The following is an 18,417-nucleotide window of genomic DNA, read 5'->3' on the forward strand; positions in this document are numbered from 1 at the left end:
TGATGTGAAATTTCAACGTGCTTGTTTGGTCAGGAGGCAGGATTGAAGCTCTGACAGTGTGCTTGAGAGTTACATTAACTTTTAAAATCCATTATTCAAAATTTAGCACATTAATAAAGAGGGCAAGTCAGTTCTTTCCATCTTTGGCATAATCTTTTTTTTCCCCCTTTCTAGAAATCATGGATACATTCATTAAATCTCCCCTCAGGCTATCCCCAGCTTTTCCCACAGTGAGATCCTTTACTCTCTGTAATGGAGAAAGCAATCTTAAAATTAATGTTTCTAAAGCACCAAGTCAGGAGTAGGATTTTTTATTAAGTTTTCTATGAATTAATATGTAAAATAAAAGAATTTTTGGGAGGGGGGATAGGTAGAACAGGATAATTATTGTAAGATGTTGTTGTGGGGGGATAACTGAGTAGGATGGAGTGGGATAACTGTGTAGGGTATTGTGGGATAACTCTGTGAGAAAGCAATCTTAAAATGGAGAAAGCAATCTTAAAATGAAGAAAGCAATCTTAAAATTACTGTCTGTAAAACACCAAGTCAGGAGTAGGAATTTTTTTTTAAATTTTCTATGATTTAATATGTAAAATAAAAGATTTTTTGGGAGAGGGGACAGGTAGAACAGGATAATTATTGTAAGATGTTGTTGTGGGGGGATAACTAAGTAGGATGGAGTGGGATAACTGTGTAGGGTATTGTGGGATAACTCTGTGAGAAAGCAATCTTAAAATGAAGAAAGCAATCTTAAAATTAATGTTTGTAAAGCACCAAGTCAGGAGTAGGATTTTTTTTTCTATGATTTAATATGTGAAATAAAAGATTTTTTGGAGGGGGGACAGGTAGAACAGGATAATTATTGTAGGATATTGTTGTGGGGGGATAACTGTGTAGGATATTGTGGGATAACTCTGTGAGAAAGCAATCTTAAAATTAAGAAAGCAATCTAAAAATTAAAAAAGCAATCTTAAAATGAAGAAAGCAATCTTAATGTTTGTAAAGCACCAAGTCAGGAGTAGGAATTTTTTTTTAAATTTTCTATGATTTAATATGTAAAATAAAAGATTTTTTGGGAGAGGGGACAGGTAGAAGAGGATAATTATTGTAGGATATTGTTGTGGGGGGATAACTGTGTAGGATATTGTGGGATAACTGTGTAGGGTATTGTGGGATAACTCAATAGGATGGAATGGGATAACTGTGTAGGATGGAGTGGGATAACTGTGTAGGGTATTGTGGGATAACTCTGTGAGAAAGCAATCTTAAAATGAAGAAAGCAATCTTAAAATTACTGTCTGTAAGACACCAAGTCAGGAGTAGGATTTTTTTTTTTAATTTTCTATGAATTAATAGAATTATTTTAAATTAACTGTGTAGGATGGAGTGGGATAACTGTATAGGATATGGTGAGAAAGCTCTGTGAGAAAGCAATCTGAAAATTAAAAAAGCAATCTTAAAATGAAGAAAGCAATCTTAAAATTAATGTTTGTAAAGCACCAAGTCAGGAGTAGGATTTTTTTAAATTTTATATTAATTAATATGTAAAATAAAAGAATTTTTGGGAGGGGGGACAGGTAGAACAGGATAATTATTGTGGGATGTTGTTGTGGGGGGATAACTGTGTAGGATATTGTGGGATAACTCTGTGAAAAGCAATCTTAAAAATAAGAAAGCAATCTTAAAATTACTGTCTGTAAGACACCAAGTCAGGAGTAGGATTTTTTTTTAAATTTTCTATGAATTAATAGAATTTATTTTAAATTAACTGTGTAGGATGGAGTGGGATAACTGTATAGGATATGGTGAGATAGCTCTGTGAGAAAGCAATCTAAAAATTGAAAAAGCAATCTTAAAATGAAGAAAGCAATCTTAAAATTAATGTTTGTAAAGCACCAAGTCAGGAGTAGGAATTTTTTTTTAATTTTTTATGAATTAATATGTAAAATAAAAGATTTTTTGGGAGGGGGGACAGGTAGAACAAGATAATTATTGTAGGATATTGTTGTGGGGGATAACTGTGTAGGATGGAGTGGGATAAGTGTAGGGTATTGTGGGATAACCGTGTAGGATATTATGGGATAACTCAATAGGATGGAATGGGATAACTGTGTAGGGTATTCTGGGATAACTGTGTAGGATATTATGGGATAACTCAATAGGATGGAATGGGATAACTGTGTAGGGTATTGTGGGATAACCGTGTAGGATATTATGGGATAACTCAGTAGGATGGAATGGGATAACTGTGTAGGGTATTGTGGGATAACCGTGTAGGATATTATGGGATAACTCAATAGGATGGAATGGGATAACTGTGTAGGGTATTCTGGGATAACTGTGTAGGGTATTCTGGGATAACTCTGGGGGAAAATTTCTCTGTGGAAGGGGAATTGGAACTGGATGAACTTGATAATCTTTAAGAACTTTTCCAAGCTGAACCACTCTGTGATTTTATGGTCTGCAGGTCCTTTCCCTATTTAGGAGGTCTTTTTCCTGTTCAGGGTGGATGTGTTGGAAAGAGAAATGTGTTCAACCACTGCTGCTTTTCTCCATTTTCTGCATTTTCTGCTTCTCCATTTTCAAGCATTTTCTGCTTACAGAGAAGCACAAAGTCATTTGAAAGACTTCCCTGTGAAAGAAGCAAGTGAAACTCTGCCCTCACACCTTGGTGGTCTCCTAGAATTGGTTCTGATTCTCCTTTGGAGATTTATTTATAAAAGTTTATTTATTTATAAATAAATGAATTATATTAGGAATATAATTTACACTGAGAATTGTACTGGGAATCAGCCCAGTGCTGGGGAAATTCCTGGATGCCCTCACTGGGACAATCCCTGCCCTGGCTGCAGGTTTGGGAGCTGCTCCTGAGTAATGAGCAGCTCCTCCTGGTGTGTTTGGCATTCCAGGGCACATCTGGCTGCCTCCTCCCTCCCCAGGTTTATTCCAAACAAGGAATAAAGCCTCTTGATTTAATACTTTATGCTTTGTTGGGATTTCCTCTGAACACCAGTCACAGATTTCCCAATTACAGCATTAAAGCTGGGAGGTTAAACCCCACAGCAGCTCCTTTTTATTATTAATTTGTTCTGTATTTCCTAATCTTTTGTGGCTGAGATTTACAAATACCTTTTCTAAGGATGTTTTTAATGAGGCCAAGCCATCTGTAGGATCAAATCCTACAAATCTCACTTGGGAGCCTCCAGCACAGACCTGCCTTTGGGGAAGGGAGAATATTTCCCAGAGCTGCTGGTGGGATTTTTTGAAGGAGAATTCACCTGTTCCAGGGTACAGGGTGAAGAATGAATTACAAATTATCTCTGTTACCACATGACATGTGGTTCCCCTCTTTTATTTTAATCTCCTTTCCAGCAGTGCTGGAAAATCAGGGCCAAAAATACACCACAGCCATTCTGCTTGGAGTGCACCTGAGGGAAATCACTGTTTAAAGGCAAAGTGGGCAGTAAATATTTGGGGAAATAATCTCAAATCATGGTTGCAAAGAGCTGTCAGACTCAGCAAATAAGGCTTGTAAAATGAGGATTATGGTTTCTTTAAAGTGGTTAAATCACAGGATCACAGAATGGTTTGGGTGGGAAGGGACCTTAAAGCCCATCCTGTCCAACCCCCATCCATGGCAGGGACACCTCCCACTGTCCCAGGGGGCTCCAAACCCTGGCCTTGGACACTCCAGGGATGCAGGGGCAGCCCCAGCTGCTCTGGCAATCCCAGCCCAGCCAGGAATTCCTCATTGCCAAGATCCCATCCCTGGCTGCCCTCTGGCACTGGGAGCCATTCCCTGGGTGCTGTCCCTGCAGGCCTTGGCCCCAGCCCCTCTGCAGCTCTCCTGGAGCCCCTTCAGGCCCTGGAATGTGCTGGAAGCTCTCCCTGGATCCCTCCCTTCTCCAGGGGAACATTCCCAGCTCTCCCAGCCTGACATTGGATCCATCTCCTCTCCAAGACATTCATGGACCCAGGGGCTTCACTTGGAATCTCAGCAAACCATGAAGGGTCTCCCTTCCCTTCTCCTCTCTTTTCTCTCCCCATTTCCCATAAAAATCCCTTGGGATGGATTCTGAGTGTCCCAAATCCCAGAATCCCAGAGCAGTTTGGGTGGGAAGGGCCTTCCAAGCTCATTCCAGGGACACCTCCCCTACCCCAGGCTGCTCCAATCCTTCCTTGGGCACTGCAGGGATGCAGGGGCAGCCCCAGCTGCTCTGGCAATCCCAGCCCAGCCAGGAATTCCTCATTGCCAAGATCCCATCCCTGGCTGCCCTCTGGCACTGGGAGCCATTCCCTGGGTGCTGTCCCTGCAGGCCTTGGCCCCAGTCCCTCTGCAGCTCTCCTGGAGCCCCTTCAGGCCCTGGAAAATACAAATTAACACAGATCAGGTCCCCCTTCTCCTCCTTCAGAGGGTATGGGTGCCACTGCAATAAGTTTATTAATTCTGTCAGATTTTCAGTTCACTACCTGAATATAAAACCCCTCAATCCCACAGATTTGTGCTAAAAGAAATTCCTGAAATCCTGATAATTTCCCCTTCCAACTGCAGCTCCTTAAACACAACTCACGTTTTCCTGGGGTCTCTATTTTGTCTATTGTAGCACAATACACATTTTTCAAGGTGGAAGGGGAATAATTTCATCCTGCATGGAAAGAAATGAGAAAAGCAGTTATTCCTTTCAAACTTCCCTTGCCACTTAGCGTGGCTCCCACTTCCAAGGCATTTAGGAGCTCCATTAAGCCCCTGGGTTTGCTCCTGTGCATGCATTAGGAGCAGAGCTGGGGTAATATGGAACAGATTTGCTGTATCATGGACACATTTATGAAGATTGATAACAGCCAGGGCTCGGTGTTAACTTTTATTTTCAAACAGGCTGCAGGAGAAACTGCCTGGTATTGCTTTGAGGCTTTGATTTATGAAAAGGTTTGCTGCATGAAAAAGACATCCCATAAAGCAGCTCTGCTGGCAGGAGCATTATAAAGTAGGGTTGTGAGTAGAGCAAACAATAACTAACTGTAATTATGTTCATTATTGTCTCTATGAACTCCCTGTACCTTTTAGGGGGGGTTTCTGCACTTATTCCCTCCTCAGCTTTTAAGTGGACTCACCTTTCCCATGGAGTGGGATGAAGGTGAGAAAATCCTGCTGGTTTCTAGTGGCAGCACCCCCAGAGAGGCTTTTTCTGTTTGTATGGAATGAAAGAGGTCACTAAAATTATACCTGATTGCACAAATGATGCCAGGAGGAGGAGGAGGAGGAGGAAAGGCCTGTGGTAAAAAATGTTATTTCTTTTACAATTCCCATCATGGATTCATTTTCCCCTAAATTATGACTGTTCTCTGAGGGTTATTTCAGACTGTTGCATTTAAGCCCCTTCAAAACAAACCCAAAAACCCCAATATGATGGCAAAGATCACCAGGTTGCAGAACTATTTTCCTTCTCTCAAACCATCCTTTGTAACAGGATGAGCCTCAGGAGCAGCAAGATGAATTCTTCACTCAGCAGCAATTAGCAGAAAACTTTAGTGAGAGCAAATTGAAATCAAGGGGCACGACCTAACTGGGAGAAATGTGAGTGGTTAATCTAAAGTTTGTCAAACTTGAGCTGCTTTAACTTAAAAGCATCCCTTTGCCAAACCACCTGAAGACCTTGCAAAAAGAAATAGGAGCTTGAAAATTGTGCTGAGGTTATAAAACACAAGGATGACTTTTTTGGAGCAGAGTGAAGCTCTGTTAAATAAGCCAGTGTCTAATTAATGCTGCCAGCACAGGGAGGGGGTGAGGAGAGACCTTGGAAAGGTTTTTGTGAGCTGGCACTGAGCTTTCCATCAGGATCCTCTGCCTTGTCCTCAGACTGTTCCCCTGGTGCCCTCACAGATCCAGGGAATGGTTTGGGTTGGAGGGAACATTCCAGACCATCCAGTGCCATGGCAGGGACACCTCCCACTGTCCCAAGCTGCTCCAAGCCCCAATGTCCAGCCTGGCCTTGGACATTCCAGGGATCCAGGGGCAGCCCCAGCTGCTGTGAGGAGCTGGGAACACAAACCCTGAGAGGAGCCCCTGAGGGAGCTGGGGGTGCTCAGCTTGCAGAAAAGGAGACTCAGGGCTGCCCCCATCGCTCTCTGCAGCTCCTGAAAGGTGCTGTGGAATTTGCAGGCAACCCCGACAAGGGGAGAGATGAGAAACTTGACTCCATGTTTCAGAAGGCCGATTTATTTTTTTAAGATATATATTAAATTAATTAAAACTATACTACAAAAAGAGAGAGGAGACATCAGAAAGCTAGAAAGGAATGAATAATAAAATCTTGTGACTGACCAGAGTCAGACACAGCTGGACCTGTGATTGGTCATTAATTAAAAACAATTCACATCCTGGGTAATCAGTTCTCCAAATCACATTCCAAAGTAGCAAAACCTGGAGAAGCTGAAGATTCCCAGCTTCTCAGGAGAAAAAATCCTGGCAAAAGGATTCTTCATAAAATATGTCAGTGACAAGGTGCCTGTGCTCAGCTGCCCTTGGGCTCTTTCTCCAGCAGCACTGACACAACCAGAGCACACAGCCTCGAGCTGTGCCAAGGGAAATTCAGGTTGGAGAGCAGGAAAAAGCTTTTCCAGCAAGGGGGATAAAGTTCTGCAATGGCTGCCTGGGGAGGTGGTGCAGTCCCCAGCCCTGGGTGTGTTTGACAGCCTGGATGTGGCACTGGGTGCCAGGGCTGGGCTGGACTCCATGGCCTTGAAGGTCTCTCCCAACCTGGTCATTCTGTGAGTCTGTGATTCCATAGGAATTAATAGATTTTTTTAGTTTGTTTGGGTTATTTCTCTTCTGTCCTCATTGCAATTAGTTCTTTGTTAGTTTGGCTCATCCTCCAGCTCTCACCAAGGTTTTCCTCCTGCAAGCTCCCAACTCCTTGGAGGTTCCTGACTTTGATGGAAGATGTGACCACTGAAGGTCACAGCCCAGTGGTGGCTCTTGAGTCAAGGCTTGGAGAGAAGGGTCCAGTCCTCAACCCTGCCGTGGGCATTTCCTGAGTCACATCCACACCTTGGAGAAGTCCTGGATGGAGTTAGAGCTGTGCTGGCTCTTCCACATCCTCAGTGCACTGCCAGGGGCCCATTCCAGCCCTGAGCAGCTCCAGGCTCTTCCAAGATCCCATCCCTGGCTGCCCTCTGGCACTGGGAGCCATTCCCTGGGTGCTGTCCCTGCAGGCCTTGGCCCCAGTCCCTCTGCAGCTCTCCTGGAGCCCCTGCAGGCCTGCAATGTGCTGGAAGCTCTCCCTGGATCCCTCCCTTCTCCAGGGGAGCACCCCCAGCTCTGCCAGGCTGGCTCCAGCCCTGGAGCATCTTTGTTGTCGTGTCTTACAGCAGCCTGAGGGAAATACCCACCAACAAGCAGTGAAAAATTACTTGAAAACTTGAAAAATAATTTAAATAATGAGAATAATGAAAAAAAAGTGAGTGTTGTCATTTACAACTCACTCCTCCAGCTCTAATTCCTGACCTGGTCCTGGTATGGGGAACATTTTCTTTTCTTGGGTGCCACAAAGGATGTTGAGGGCATTCTGTTTTAATGTTTCTGTAACACATTGTATATTTCTATTACAGTATGATTTTATTTTTATTAAAAATTACATTTATTATTTTATTATTAAAACAAATTTATTAATAATATTAGTATTATTAAAATAGTAACTTTAAACTATCATGCCTTACATAAAATAACTCCAACATCAACACTACTATACCAAGCAGTACTATTTTATTTTTATTATTTTATTATTTTATTATTTTAATAAAATAATAAAAATATATTATTTTATTATTAAAATATTTTATTTTATTATTATAAATAAATTTATTATTAACATTATAATTTTAAAAAATATTAGTTCTAAACTGTCATACCTTAAATAAAATATCTCCACCTTTAAATACTACTATACCAAACAGAACTATTTTATTTTTATTATTAAAAAGAAATTTATCATTAACATTGTTACTATTTTTTACATATTAACTGTAAAATATCATACCTTAAATAAAATAACTCTACCATTAAACACTACAATACCAAACAGTATTTTTTTATTATTAAAAATAAATTCATTTTTAAAATTATTATTATTATTAAAAAATAAAGATTAACTATGAACCACCATACCTTGAATAAAATAACTCAACCATCAAACACTACTATACCAAACATGTTAAAACTCCAATACAAACTAGAATCCAGAACAACAAAATAACATACCCGTATTAACATTACCAATGCATTTTTCTCCATTCCTTTAATACAAACCTCACTTTACTTTACCTAAAAAAATATACAGTACACCTAAAACCAACCACCCCAAAAATAAAAACACAACCCCACCATCTACCATAAACTAATTCAAACTGCATTAATAAAAAGTAAAACTCCAAAACATCTACAATACATCAATAACATCATTGTGTAGAAAAACACAACAAAAGTATTTTAAAAAAAGAAAAAATCATCCAGGTTTCCTAAGGCTAAAATATATTCTCAGCACCCTCTCAGTGGGATTATTGCTCTTGGTTGGAGTTGATGACAACACCTACAATAAATACATCAATAACATCATTGTGTAGAGAAACACAACAAGAAAAGTATTTAAAAAAAGAAATCTTAAGACTAAGATATCTTAAGACTAAGATATATTAGAGCAAGGTGCAGTGGCCACTGGTTCTCAGCACACTCTCAGTGGGATTATTTCTCTTTGTAGGAGTTGATGACATTTGATTGTTGAATCATTTGATTGATGAATTTGTTGTTGCAGCCCTGCTGATTCTGTTTTATGAAAAGAGTGGCTCGACCTCACACCAACCCAAGATTTGCAGAATCACACATGGCCTTTGTGGCTTAGCAGAGTGAATCCAAGCCTGTTTTCTTCAAAAACTTCATGGCCAAATGAAAAATTGGCATTTATTTTGCTTTCTCTTAAGATTACAACCTTCAGTTCCCTCGAGTAATCGTCGCCCACGCGAGCGGCGAGGCTCGAAGTGTTTAACTGGTGATTGCTTTTTCTGGACGCTGCTTCTGCCCAAAATATCTTTGATTTTTGTGGTCCCTTAACAGGGGTTTAGGGCCTTTTATAGCTGAAGACAATAGTTAAATATATATTGTTCTGGAGAGTAATATTTGGATAATAATGAGTTAGTGTCTTGTGGTGCTTTGTGTTGAGTGCTGTAGTTGACCTTTGCTAGAGAGGAAAAAAGTGCCTGCTTGTTAGAACATATTATTTAGCACCTTTAGAAAGGCAAAACTGGTTGGTTTTGGGTGGCTTTTTTTTTAGTGTGAGGCTCAGTGAAGGTTTTATCACCAGGGTTTGGGGATGATGGTGTGGTGTTAGGCCTTTACAAAGCCTGCAGTGAGTTGCAGCTCTTAGGAAATAAGTGGCAGTAATAAATCCACAATGTGCTTTGCTGTCCTGCATTTGGTTTATGCTGCTCATTTGGATCTGTCTGGATTTTTTTTTTGTGTGTGTCTGTGTGCTTTACACACACAGTGATGTAAAGTTACTGTGGAAAATTTAATGCAGGGACAACACTAAAATAGATCATTTAAGTGGATGAAGCTCTGTCTTTTTTGCCACCTTCCTAGAGAAGCAGGGTTCAAACTGTTGCAGAATTATTTTTTCCTTTAAAAATTAGGAATACCAAGGTTTAATCTATCCAAGTAATCCTGCAACTGGCATCAGCCACTTCTATGAGAAATAACAGCAAAACATCAGTTCAGTCTCCCAGAGCCTGGATCTGCCTTTCCACGAGCTGGGGCTGGAGCTGAGGAGAGCTTTGATTCCTTTGCTTCCCTAAACCTTCAGAAACCCCCTCCAAATTCCTTATTAGGAGTAAATAGTAAGAAACTCTAGCACATGGTGTTGTTTGCAGTGATGATCCTTGACTTGTGTTCTCCTGAACAGCCAAGTGGAATCTTGCCAGTCTTCATTAAATAATTCTTTTTCGGGTGAGTAAGGCTGAGCTCAAGTGATACCACATGCAAGCTCTAAAAATAGCCTGTGATCTGGGTTGACATGAAGAGGTTTGGATGCAAATGTTGGATTGCTGATCATGAAATTGGAGGGGTTGGCTCCATCCCCTGAGCTGATGGGACTCTGGAGCTGGGAAGAGTTTGGATTTTGTCCTCAGCAGTGGTGGGACAGGCTTGGGAATGATCTGGGATCATTTTTTGGCTCTGAACTTCCCAAAATTAAGAGCTGGGTTTGATCTGTGCAAGGCCAAGAAGTATTTCTCTATATATTTCTATTTATAACATTTAGGTACTACAAAATATTCCACAGATTTAAAACTGCTCCTCCTTGAGTTCCTTCTAATTAAAGCCTGCAGTTGCTAAATTCTCTTTCCTACTTTGTAGCAGCATCCATGCCCCTGTTAGAAGGAATTTGTATCATTGCCATGCATGTGATTGTTTATTTTAGTATCTGCTATTCACTAAAAACTGTCCCTTAAGCTAAAAAGAAAAGTGCATCCTAAATTTGGGTAATTCCAACACTCTGCTCCCTTTGCAGCTGCAGGAACCAGCTGTGGGAGAGGTACATTTGTGCATTAATAGTGGTGTGCTCTGGATTTGAAGAGGGTTTTTCTTCTATTTGAGGGTTTTTCTTCTATTTTTGGAGGGGAGGGGAATTTTATAAACAAATAGTGGTTTGGGATCATGCAAATCGGTTCATATCAGTTTAAATCAAAGTATTCAAACTCATTTTGTCTCTCAGGGTGGATGGGAATCCTGTCTTCATTTGTTAGCTTGCTTCTTGACATATTTGGAATTTAAGCAACCACAGCAGGTCAGATCAGAGTCTCCTGAGCTGGGAGTGGGTTTTTAGGGAATGCTGTAAAAATGAGGGAAGTGTTCAGTGGTACCATTTTGCCTTCAAACACGTGGTGGTGTGGGGCTTTCCTTTGGCACATCTTGCTTGTAATCTCCTGCTGGGCACCTCACACCTTCCTGTAGAATTCTTTTTGAACTTTTGAACTAAATGTGCTTTTGATAACCCCAGTATGCTCTGACAGTGAGTCCCAGCTTTTCATTAGCTGTTCTTTGGGAAAGGTTTGGATTATTGAGTCCCAGCTTTTCATTGGCTGTTCTTTGGGAAAAGTTTGGATTATTGAGTCCCAGCTTTTCATTGGCTGTTCTTTGGGAAAGGTTTGGATTATTGAGTCCCAGCTTTTCATTGGCTGTTCTTTGGGAAAGGTTTGGATTATTTTTGCATTGTGAACCCACTGCTAGGAAACCTGTCTGTAATCCATTGATGATTTCATCCTGTAATTCATTGATAATTGAGATCCAGCTCTTGCAGTTGTCCTTCTCTGGGCTGAAGAGATCTGCTCCTCATGTGGTGTCCTGAGGGCCTGAAGGTTCTCCTTGGCAACCAGTTCATCCAACAAATTAGGATCCACAACCAGAATATTTTTTCCTGATCCTCATCCTGTTGTCTTCCTCTTCAGTCCTTGCCCGAAAAAGGCTTTAAGGATGTGCATAACTTTCCACGTGCAAATGTGAAATTGCTCAATCCTGGAATGGTTTGGGTTGGCTGGGACCTTAAAGCCCCTCCAGTTCCTTCCCTTTCCCTTTCCCTTTCCCTTTCCCTTTCCCTTTCCCTTTCCCTTTTCTTACCCCTTGCCTCTTTCTCCTTTCCTTTTTCCTTTTCCTCTCCTTTCCTTTCTCCTTCCCTTCCCTGTTCCAAAGGCCAGAATGTTTGAAGTAGATCTTTATTTGCTTTTGACAAGGCTGGATAAGAGATGAAATAAATGAGAGGGTGACAAACATTTGCCTGGGATTTTGGGGTGCAGGGGTTTTTGGAGAAAGGATATAAAATAACACAGGGAAGATTAACATTGGACTTGATTATGAGTAGCACAAAAGGTGGAGTAAGCTGCATTCCAACCTTTAAGTCATTTCTTTAGTATTCCTCTGTAGATTTTACATTCTCAATTGCAGAGCAGAAACCACTGTGGTTCCCTTGCAGCATTTCAGCAGAGATTCATTAGGAAAATTCTTTCTTTGACACCTTTTGGAGAAGTCACACTCAGCACCCGAGTGTAAATAAAAGCAAGAATCAACTCTGCAGTACTTGATCTTTTGCTGGCAGCACTTCCCACGCAGTGATTGTGAGGGCTGTGTGTGGGCACAGCTTGATTAGGGACCAGCATTTGTAGATATTCAGCAATCAGATCTGTGTTTTTCCTTCCCAAGCACTGGGAGAAGAACTGAACCATTTGGTTTGTGCCTCACACGTTCCGTACCCTGCCTTCGAGTCATCACCTACTGCATGTGCAAAAACAAGCTTCAAAAATAGTTTAATAGAAAGAGTAAATTAATGGAAAAACTAAAAATAATGGTGCAGCAATGAGGACCTTCATTACCATATGCCCTTTTGTCTTTTTTTTCCCTGGGGTCTGTTTTACAATTATTTTCTGTGCTACAAACCCGTCCTGTGGATTCACTCAGCAGTGATGCTGCTGGGAGAGGTTTTTTGGGTGAGGTGATGTTGAAAAAAGAGGAATCCTTTCACCAGCACCTTTTTGGGTGGGGATAAAGAGCACAAGTGCCTTGCTGCTGTTTCAGATGTGCCCTCCACACTTCAGCTCTGTGCTGCCCTTCCCTCAGGTTCTCCTGAGCTGGGCTCACATTTCTCTTGCTGCTTTCATATGCAAAAATCCCTCCACTGTGGCCTTTCCTGTCCATCTGCTCAGCTAAATCTATCTCTGCTCAGGCTACCAACCTTTATTTTACTTTTTTTTTCCCTCCTGTCCAAAAGAAATGGAATCTTGCCCTGACTGTGTCCGGTGAAAGCAGCGCTGCAGATTTTCCTGCCCCAAATTCACATCATCCCCTTTCATCCTGCTGCTGGCTTCCTCACCAGTGTTCTCCAGGAAAAATCACACATCTTCACTTTCCCAGCCCTGCCTGTCCCATTTCTGCTTCCCTGCTATTTCCAGTTCCCTACTGACTTCTCTCTGAAGCATCTGTGACTCTACCTTTACCCCCCACTCATCCCCATTTCAGTTTCAATCTCATTTCCAAAATTCCCAGAGCAGCTGGGGCTGCCCCTGCATCCCTGCAATGTCCAAGGCCAGGCTGGACACTGGGGCTGGAGCAGCCTGGGACACTGGGAGGTGTCCCTGCCATGGCAGGGGTGGCACTGGATGGGCTGTAAGGTCCCTTCCAACCCAAACCATTCCATGATTCCATGAAACACCTTTTGCTCTTTCTCAGAAGGAATTTCTGCTGGACACAGACAATGTTAATTGATTAAATTCCCACAAATCCTTCTGAAACCACTCTTCATAAAGCACCTGAAAACAATTCAGCTGTTACACACTTCATGGGCTGCCCACGGGTGTGGATTGCCTCTTGTTTCACCATTTGTTGTTCCTTATCCTTGTGTTTATTCTGAGAACAGTGAGAAAAGAAACACCTTCCTTTTTTTGTTGTTTATTTTGCATTCTGCCAGGCCTGGTCACAGCATGGCTCCTCTCCTCCATCAGTAGGACTAAATAAACCAGGTCAGAACATGTCTGCAGCACCCTCCTGTGCTGCTCCTCTGGGGCTCAGTGGGATCACCTTCATTTGTAGGGTTTTGTCTTCAAGTGAAGACTTCCCTGGACTTCCCCAGCACAGCCCCATGCTGGGAACCAGCCCCAGTTTGTGGTTTGGATGTGCTGAGCTGCTCTGGGGAGGAGGCACAGCAAGATTTGATCTTAGAGAGCTGCAGGTTGGGCTGGGCTGGCCTGCTTGGACACAGAGCACCAGTGTGGTCTGTTTAATTCACTGCTTCAGAAGTAGCCAAGGGTTACACAAATAAAATCAGCTGCCTTTGATAGGTGTCAGCACTTTAATGAGGAATTAAATTAAGCCCTGGGTACTCCTGCCCATCTCATGGCACTATTTTTATCTCACGCTCTCCTTTTTTGTTGCTATTTTTTTCCCCCCCATATTTTTTTATGACAATTGCTTGAAGTCCTGATCTGGGGGGATTATGCCAGATACCTGCACAGCTGGAAACTCATCAGCCATTCAGATTCCTTCAGTGAGAGTGTCAGTTTTAGCACGAAGCTCGCAAAGCTCACCGTGGTGATTTCAAATTTCCTCTTTAGTAGACATTTTGTTTGAATGCCATGAAGGGGCTCCTCTCCCCAAGCCCCCAGGAGCACAATAAGCTATGCTCTTTGAGAGAGCCCAGATGAGTACAAAGTTCCCTTCATTAAATTTTCTTTTCATGCTTTAGCATAGAATATTTCTTTTTAAGACTGTCTCTCTCTCTCTCTCTCTTGTTTCCTTTTGTGTTTTCATCCTATTACCTTTATGAGGTTGTGATGCATCAGCTCTCTGGAAATGGTGGGTGCACAGCTCCCTCAGAGGTTTATTCCAGCTCTGAAAGATTATTCTGGCATGGGAGGTGCTTCAGGAGCAGCTGGAGAAGGGAAAGCAGATCAAGGAATTGCAAACTTAATAAAACCACGCTGTTCCTCACATGCCATGTGGCTGCTGCTCATCTTGACTTGTGCTGAGAAAAGCACAAGCTTGGAGATTTTGGGTGTGTGGGTTCTGTTAAGGAGTTCTGGAGTTGCACTGAGCTGGAGATCTGTCAGCATTCCCTGCCATTCCTGCTGCACTCCCATGGTTTGTGGTTTTCCTTCAGTTTAGTTGTGAAATCCCTGAGCAATTAATTAATTAATTAATTAATTAATTAAATGTGGTGTAGGACACAATCTTGTTTATTTTACAGGGGCAGGTCATGATAGGATAAGGGGCAAGAGATTGAAACTGCAGGAGGGAGGATTTAGATGGGATATTGGGAGGTAGTTCCTGGCTGGGAAGGCACTGAGGCCTTGGGATGGATTTCTCAGAGAAGCTGTGGCTGCCCCTGGATCCCTGGGGTGTCCAGGGTTGGACATTGGGGCTGGAGCAGCCTGGGACAGTGGGAGGTGTCCCTGCCCAAGGCAGGGGTGGCACTGGGTGGGCTTTCAGGTCCCTTCCAACCCAACTCATTCTGTGATACTCTGGTGACACTTTTCCTGCTGCATGTCCCAGAATACAGATCTCTCTCAGGGCATGGGATAGTTCAGCACCTCCTGCTCTGAGATCTCCTGGCCCTGCCTGGCACCAGACCAGGTTGCTTTATCCACTCAGGCATTTAAAACCTCCACATTTTCCCAATAGATTCCACATAATTGCTGACTTTGTACTATTGACCTTTTCTTATGAGCTTTTTTTCTCAGTCAAACCCCCCAGACCCTAAAGTACTTCTGTAAAATGACCTTTATTCATGGGACCACTGAATGATTTGGGTTGGAAGGGACCTTAAAGCCCATCCAAATCCATCCTCTGCCATGGCAGGGACACCCTCCACTATCCCAGGGTGCTCCAAGCCTGGCCTTGGACACTGCCAGGGATCCAGGGGCAGCCACAGCTGCTCTGGCAATTCCACCCCAGCCAGGAATTCCTTCCCAATATCCCATTTAAGTATTAAATGATGTAATCATAGCAGCTTCAGGATGTTCTCTGTTAGGGAGATATTGCATTCCCCTTTGGAGGAATTTCCTTGCTGTTGTTTCTGACCATCCATCTATGAGTGAGTCCAGAAATCAATGGGAAACCCTTCAGAGGGGTTCCCATAATGCACAATGGAACCTCCTTTCCCAACAGGAGATCCTGCAGCCTGTGGTTTATGGCCCTCTAATGCCAGGCAGTAATTTCATTTAGCGCTTTCCCAAAAGTGCCAACAGAGCATTAGGGGAGTGGAACAAGCACAGCTGATCAATACACAGACAGTGCTCACCTTCAGATTAATCCAGGAAATGGACCTGGCTGGCTTGGAGGAAGTGGCTTTGTTCTCACAAGGACAGAGCTGAGAGCAGGTTTACAAAAATCCCCCCTGAATGGGGGTAAAAAGTCAGAGTGTGAAAACAAATCACTGAGGGGCAGGAGATGATGTGGCTCACAGGGCTCCCATATGGTTGGCAATGTACAGAATCCTTTGGAACATTCAAATAAGGAATTTTGGTCACTGATGGTGTGACTCTGGGGAAAACCCCACAATTTAAAAGCTCTTTATCATGGCTTAGAGAGTTCCCCCATTGAAATGGCTTTATTTACATTGACAGAATTTATGCAGCCGTGCTAGAGCAGCCATTCCTTTCTCTCTTCACCTGTGTATAAGAATTCATTTTAAAATCACTTGTGAATAAAGGCACAGCAAGGTTTACTGTGGGTATTTTTAGTTAATTCAGGCTCTCTTGTATTGATTTATCAATTCACACCAGGAGTTTGGGCATTTTAATGGAGCTCTGGTTTAGCTGGACCTAAATCATCACTGCTGGGAGATGTCTACAGAGAACATCCCTGCTGTTTCTGTGTTCCCTGTCCCAGTGCAGACCTTGCCATCCTCCCTCCATGTGCAGCAGTTTGTGGTTGCACATTTTGATGCCTGACATGCCTTTGAAGCACGTGCTGATCTCAGCACAGGGGGGATTAAGGGAAAATCCTCCCCTGTAAGAGTCTGCAGAAGTTTGAACTTGGAGATCATAAAGTGTGGAAGCACCTGGGACTGCATTTAAATTCTGGTTTAGATTTCACAGATTCAGATAATGAATGAAAGGAGGAAGAGATGTTTTATATAGGTACATGCTGTAAAATCAAGGTGACTTAACAGTCTCTTTATTTTAGCACCACGTCTTCAGTGATTGTCAAGAAATCAATTCCCCGGAGGAGCAGCGTTTGTGCTTCGTGTTTCATTCCCCTGATGGAGGAAATCTGCCTTGGCCAATCAGCAAAATGAGAATCAGAATCACAGAGTGGGTTGGGTTGGGAGGGATCTTGAGGATCACCCAGTTCCAACTCCATTTCCATGGGCAGGAACAGCTTCAACTATCCCAGGGTGTTCCAAGCCCTGTCCAACCCAGACTTGGACACTTCCAGGGATGGGGGTGATGCCTTGAGAAGGCTGAGCTGGAGCAGAGGCTGGGCAGAGTTCCAGAATAAAGCAGGGATTCATTCCAAGGATCTCCTCCATGGATGCACCTTGGGCAGCACCAGAGCCCAGCCAGGGCCGCACCCAAGATGAACCAAAATGGCCCCAAAATGCACCAGCGCTCCCGGGGTCTCTCCCTGGGATCAGTTCTGCTCCATTTGCATCTTGCAGTTCATTGTCCCATTCCAGCTTCAGCCCCTGCAGTCCCACCCTGCTTGTTTTTCTCTCTCCAGCCCACGGGGTTTGTGCTCCTGGGCTGAGATTTGGGTCATTTGTCCTTGGTGCCCAGCTGGAGCAGGAATTGTTTTGTGTCCCTGCTCTGTGCACAGAGCTCACCATCCCATAATATGAAGCTCAGACTCACACACTAAAGCAGCACAGAATGGGAAAAATATAAAAGCCAAACCCTGAGGCAACAGGGCAGCCCTGAGCAGTCAGTGCCTGAACCTCACCACCCTCACAGGGATGAATTCTTTCCTCTGGAAGTGTCCAAGGCCAGGTTGGACAGGGCTTGGAGCACCCTGGAAGGTGTCCCTGACCAGGGCAGGGGGTTGAACTGGATGTGCTTTGTACCTTCCCACCCAAACTGATTCAATAATGATAAGAATAACAATAATAATAATAAAATAATGCAAGTTTTTTTGTCTCTCCTGAGATGTTTTTAGAAGGAAACCCTGAAGCTGTTGTCTGTTCCCACAGGAGATACGAGTCCCATCCCATCTGTGGGGAGCTGCAGGATAAAATCCTCCAGTGCTACCGGGAACATGCCCAGGAGACCCTGAGCTGCTCTGCCCTGGCCAGCCAGTACCTGCACTGTGTCAATCATGCCAAACAGGTGAGCTGGGCCTATTCTCACTGAAAAATGATGGAATGATGAGCAGAGGCATTTCTAATTAGTCCTTCCTCTGTGCCTAAGCATTTCCCAGTGTGTGCATTCCCAGAGCTCTGTGGAGACCACTCAGAGTTGATTTAAATGCTCAGGTTTCCATCTCTTCCCCTGGGAAGATGTTGTTTAGTGTAGCAGCTCTTGCTGTTGGCAGATGTTTCCTGTTATCTACAGTTTTAGCAGTAAAACAAGGGGATTAAAATACCTGGTAGTCTTTGCCATAAATTTGAGAAACTCATGGATGCCTCAAACTACATCAGTGACCACTTGGAATTCTTGATTTCTTCTGTCTTGTGTTATGCAAGACTCTAAAATTGCCCTTTACCTGCTCTTGCCCTCCTCTCCTCCAGTTTTGTAGGGTATGGATGCCACTGCCAATTAAAATCTTTATGCTTTATTAGTGCAGCATGAAGGAAAATGACAGTAATACACAAATCATTAAATTAAAAGGAGCTACAATTTCTCAGTTTTACTCTTTTATTCATCAGCTTGCATCTTTCAAATGCAGAA

At 42.9% G+C, this 18,417-nt stretch overlaps 1 protein-coding gene across 2 annotated transcripts in view; it reads left to right on the forward strand.

The window, feature by feature from the left end:
* CHCHD3 (coiled-coil-helix-coiled-coil-helix domain containing 3) overlaps positions 1-18,417 on the forward strand; it is a 144,785-nt gene that overhangs the window by 121,185 nt on the left and 5,183 nt on the right. For both annotated transcript variants that reach the window (XM_036401498.2, XM_036401499.2), the window contains one exon: positions 17,721-17,856. In XM_036401498.2, the coding sequence (XP_036257391.1) occupies positions 17,721-17,856 (136 nt within the window). The remainder of the gene's footprint in view (positions 1-17,720; positions 17,857-18,417) is intronic.

This window comes from Molothrus ater, chromosome 5 (genome assembly GCF_012460135.2).
Source record: "Molothrus ater isolate BHLD 08-10-18 breed brown headed cowbird chromosome 5, BPBGC_Mater_1.1, whole genome shotgun sequence".
In the NCBI taxonomy this organism is placed as follows: Eukaryota; Metazoa; Chordata; class Aves; order Passeriformes; family Icteridae; genus Molothrus; species Molothrus ater.